The sequence below is a fragment of the Penaeus monodon genome, chromosome 16 (assembly GCF_015228065.2).
Source record: "Penaeus monodon isolate SGIC_2016 chromosome 16, NSTDA_Pmon_1, whole genome shotgun sequence".
NCBI classification, from domain to species: domain Eukaryota; kingdom Metazoa; phylum Arthropoda; class Malacostraca; order Decapoda; family Penaeidae; genus Penaeus; species Penaeus monodon.
The window spans coordinates 39,194,005-39,199,004 of NC_051401.1; the positions used below are offsets into that span (position 1 = coordinate 39,194,005).

Below are 5,000 nucleotides of genomic sequence, written 5' to 3' on the forward strand. Positions count from 1 at the left end.
GAAACAGCTGGAGGAGTCATGACAGTGCTTATTAAGCGCAACACCACAATTCCCACAAAACATTCTCAGATCTTCACTACATATTCGGACAATCAACCAGCTGTTCTCATTCAGGTATACGAAGGCGAACGAGCCATGACCAAGGATAACAATTTATTGGGCAAGTTTGATCTAAGTGGCATTCCTCCAGCTCCTCGTGGAGTGCCACAGATCGAAGTCACTTTCGACGTGGACGCCAACGGTATCCTCAACGTGACAGCGGTAGACAAGTCCACAGGAAAGGAGAACAAGATCACCATCACTAACGATAAGGGTCGTCTCACCAAAGAGGAAATCGACAGAATGGTCAACGAGGCAGAATCCTATCGGGAACAAGACGCTAAACAACGAGATTGCATTGAAGCCAAGAACCGACTTGAGTCACTTTGTTTCAGCCTCAAGTCTTCTATAAATGAACCTTCAGTGTGCGGAAAGGTGTCTCCCGATGAAAAACGTTGTGTGGAAGAAAAGGCAGGCGAAACGTTGAGGTGGCTGGATGCTAATCAGTTGGCAGAGAAGGAGGAATACGAGTACAAGATGAAGGAACTGGAAGAGGTGTGGCGGCCCAATAGCGAGTAAAATCCATGGATCAGGTGGATCTCCTGGATACGGTGGCTCCACAGGAAACGGTCCCACTGTGGAAGAAGTCGACTAACAATTCTTAGTTTTATTCATAATATTAATACTAATGTTCTTGTATAGATTTATATCTATATAATTGCAAGAATGATTTGACTGTGATCGCATTGTGTTAGAATGTCAATACTTCCCGGTTGTGTTATTCTATGTAATTTTACATAAGTCTTTTCTATATTTTTATATAAATAAAACTTATTGAACAACTTTGCTGTTTTGGAATCTGACTGCATACATCCCTACAGAAAGGTGATAAAGAAATGTTATTAACTAGACGAAAAAAAAATTAATAAAAATGATTTTTACTGTGTATGAACTGGTCAGATTTTAATCATGATTTTACAACCTCCAATCAAGATCATCTGAACACAAACACCTCAATAATGGATTAACTGTATATGTAACAAAATGTTAATTAAGATTAAGTAATCTAGCAATTTTATCAAAATGCTCCCTTTACCAGCCCTGTTGCCAGTGATATCACCGTCTACTTGCAATAGTGGAGACGACTGACAATATACTGTTGAAAGCAACTTAGGAATGAGATGTGCTTTTCACTCATATATTATCTACTATCCCACACTCGATGTGGGATAGCATGATTCATGATTCACACTTAAACAGTTGTAAGCGTTTACATTAAACAGTAGGAATCACATAACATTTGTAATGTTTATCACAATGAGGAATATGTTCATGATAATAATGACAGATATAACAAATAAAATAGCGATGTTTCATTATGTCGCGGAAAATAAATTGGGTGAGCGACAATAAATATAAGAGGAAATAACACAAAAGAAAATAATGATAATAAAAATCACAATGAAATTAATTTCTTGTCCTCTTGTTCTATTGGCTCTTTAAGACCTCGACCTTCTTCCTATAAGGTTATGGTAGAACTCATATGGAAAAATGTGTTCCCTAATAAGGTGATATTCAGGCAGAAGGAAACAGGAAGAACATGAACAGTAATGCAGCCGAAAGTCATTACGATGTCAACATAAACTATCTGAAATGTAGAAGCCACGTGAATGAATGAAGAAAGATCTCTTGACAGTCATCGTAATGAAAAAATAGCTACCGATGATACTGATAAAGAGTAGTAGTGCTAGTAACACTAGTGGTAGTAATACTTTATAGTATTTTATGATGATTATAACATAACTGATGATAATGCAGCTGATAACAAATAATAATAGCAATAATGATAAACTGAAAATCACTACATAGTACTCTAATCATACCACTATAGTGACTATGTAAACCACCAATGCGAAAAATTCGAAGACGCTGGTAATTTGAATAAATACAGTAGTCATACATTTCAAGTACTCATGCAATAGTAATAAAAAAAAATCATGGCAGACGCCAACAATCATTGTATTAGCAACAATATCCATCTATTTTAAACACGTTCATTCACAGGAAACAACGCCGGCTGTCGCGATCATTCTGGGCGGTTGTATGGATCAGTGCCAAGTGATCGATGTTCTTTTCATGAGCAATAGGATTTTTATTATCTCACATTATAATTTTTAATTACTTATTCAATGAAAGCATATTAATGATTGCTGTGAATATAGCATTCCCCTTGCCGTTTCCTTACCGTAAATAGCAAATGGAATCACAGTCTTTCGCGAATGCTCTCGCGGCTTCCACAGAAAACGGACGCGTATATATTGGTGCTCGCAGCGAGAACTCATCAGAACAGTTAAGCTACAGACAGCGTAATCACAACACAAAGTCCTCCTCACTCGGAAATAAATATCTTGAAATTATTGCAAACCTCACGCAGGGATAAGCATTTATCACAAGGTAAGACACTAATAACATCAACATATCTGTTTAAGTAAAATTAAGTTTTCCATACCATCTGTGAACTTTAATAACAGGATTTTGAAATCAGAGAATAAGTCATAGTATCACATTACGAAATCTAGACAATGAGAACTATGCCTTAGCCACTTAGAATAATGATAGTTTGTGATATCACTCAGTATATTTCACACTGGAATGATCTTTCCACTTATCATAATGTTATTGTAAAAAAAAACTAGTAATAAAAATATTAATGTCTAACGTTAACTTTGTGTTTTCCTTCAGCATGGCAGTTCCAGCTATCGGCATCGACCTGGGCACCACCTACTCGTGCGTTGGAGTGTTCCAGCACGGCAAGGTCGAGATCATCGCCAACGACCAGGGCAACAGGACCACGCCCTCCTACGTCGCCTTCACCGACACCGAGAGACTCATCGGAGACGCCGCCAAAGAATCAGGTAAGATGATGCTACTAACCATGCTTTTTAACAGAAAACCTTTATAATCAGAATTCAGAAACTGATCATTTAGTATATATTAGTATACGGTATGTGAATTAAGATAACCTTTGAAGAATCCCAAATACTACTTAACAAATATAAATATATATATTGAATAGTATGATAGGCGTGATTACTTATATATTGTCCTTTGAACTATTAGGTGGCCATGAACCCCAGCAACACAGTGTTCGATGCCAAACGTCTCATCGGTCGGAAGTTCGAAGATGCAACTGTTCAGAATGACATGAAGCACTGGCCTTTCACTGTGGTCAGCGAGGGCGGCAAACCAAAGTTGAGAGTGGAATTCAAGGGAGAAAGCAAGACCTTCAACCCTGAGGAGATCTCGTCCATGGTGCTCACCAAGATGAAGGAGACAGCCGAAGCCTACATGGGAAAGAGTGTGAAGGACGCCGTGATCACGGTCCCCGCCTACTTCAACGACTCTCAGCGACAAGCCACCAAGGACGCAGGAACCATCGCTGGCATCAACGTTCTTAGGATCATCAATGAACCCACAGCCGCCGCCATTGCTTATGGACTGGACAAGAAGAACGTAGGAAAGGACGAGCGAAACGTGTTGATCTTCGACCTAGGAGGCGGAACCTTCGACGTGTCCATCCTCAGCATCGACGACGGAGTATTCGAGGTGAAGGCAACAGCCGGCGACACGCATTTGGGAGGCGAAGACTTCGATAACAGGATGGTTAGTCACTTCACTCAAGAGTTTCACAGGAAGTTTAAGAAGGATCTCACTACCAATAAACGCGCACTTCGACGCCTTCGAACTGCTTGTGAACGAGCCAAGCGAACTCTCTCTTCCTCCACACAAGCCAGTCTGGAAATTGATTCTCTCTTCGAAGGCATTGACTTTTACACTTCCATCACCCGTGCAAGATTTGAAGAGCTTTGTTCTGACCTTTTCAGAGGAACTTTACAACCTGTGGAGAAAGCTCTTAGAGATGCTAAGTTAGACAAGACAAGCATCCACGAAATCGTCTTGGTAGGTGGATCCACACGCATCCCCAAAGTGCAAAAACTCCTTCAAGATTTCTTCAGTGGAAAGGAACTGAACAAGTCCATCAACCCAGATGAAGCTGTTGCTTATGGTGCTGCAGTTCAAGCAGCCATTTTACGTGGTGATCAGTCCGACACTGTGAAGGACATGTTACTTCTTGATGTGACTCCACTTTCCATGGGTCTTGAGACAGCTGGAGGAGTCATGACAGTGCTTATTAAGCGCAACACCACAATTCCCACAAAACACTCTCAGATCTTCACTACATATTCGGACAATCAACCAGGCGTTCTCATTCAGGTATACGAAGGCGAACGAGCCATGACCAAGGATAATAATTTACTGGGCAAGTTTGATCTAAGTGGAATTCCTCCTGCTCCTCGTGGAGTGCCACAGATCGAAGTCACCTTCGACGTGGACGCCAACGGTATCCTCAACGTAACAGCGGTAGACAAGTCAACAGGAAAGGAGAACAAGATCACCATCACCAACGACAAGGGTCGTCTCACCAAAGAGGAAATCGACAGAATGGTCAACGAGGCAGAATCCTATCGGGAACAAGACGCTAAACAACGAGATCGCATTGAAGCCAAGAACCGACTTGAGGCACTTTGTTTCAGCCTCAAGTCTTCTATAAATGAACCTTCAGTGTGTGGAAAGGTGTCTCCCGATGAAAAACGTTGTGTGGAAGAAAAGGCAGACAAAACGTTGAGGTGGCTGGATGCTAATCAGTTGGCAGAGAAGGAGGAATACGAGTACAAGATGAAGGAACTGGAAGATGTGTGGCGCCCAATAGCGAGTAAAATCCATGGATCAGGTGGATCCCCTGGATACGGTGGCTCCACAGGAAACGGTCCCACTGTGGAAGAAGTTGACTAACGATTCTTAGTTTTATTCATAGTATTAGTATTAATGTTTTTGTATACATCTATATCCCTATAATCACAGGAATGATTTGACTGTGATCGCATTGTCTTACAATGTCG

The 5,000-nt window shown here is 40.9% G+C and overlaps 1 protein-coding gene and 1 pseudogene across 1 annotated transcript in view; both read left to right on the forward strand.

The window, feature by feature from the left end:
• LOC119582782 overlaps positions 1-882 on the forward strand; it is a 2,652-nt pseudogene extending 1,770 nt beyond the window's left edge.
• A 1,511-nt stretch (positions 883-2,393) lies between these two features.
• Positions 2,394-5,000, forward strand: part of LOC119582785 (heat shock 70 kDa protein cognate 4-like) — a 2,765-nt gene continuing 158 nt past the window's right edge. The window contains exons 1-3 of the mRNA XM_037931225.1: positions 2,394-2,493; positions 2,782-2,952; positions 3,159-5,000. The exon at positions 3,159-5,000 is cut by the window's right edge and continues 158 nt beyond it. Of these exons, the coding sequence (XP_037787153.1) occupies positions 2,783-2,952; positions 3,159-4,893 (1,905 nt within the window). The 5' untranslated portion in view covers positions 2,394-2,493; position 2,782 and the 3' untranslated portion in view covers positions 4,894-5,000. The remainder of the gene's footprint in view (positions 2,494-2,781; positions 2,953-3,158) is intronic.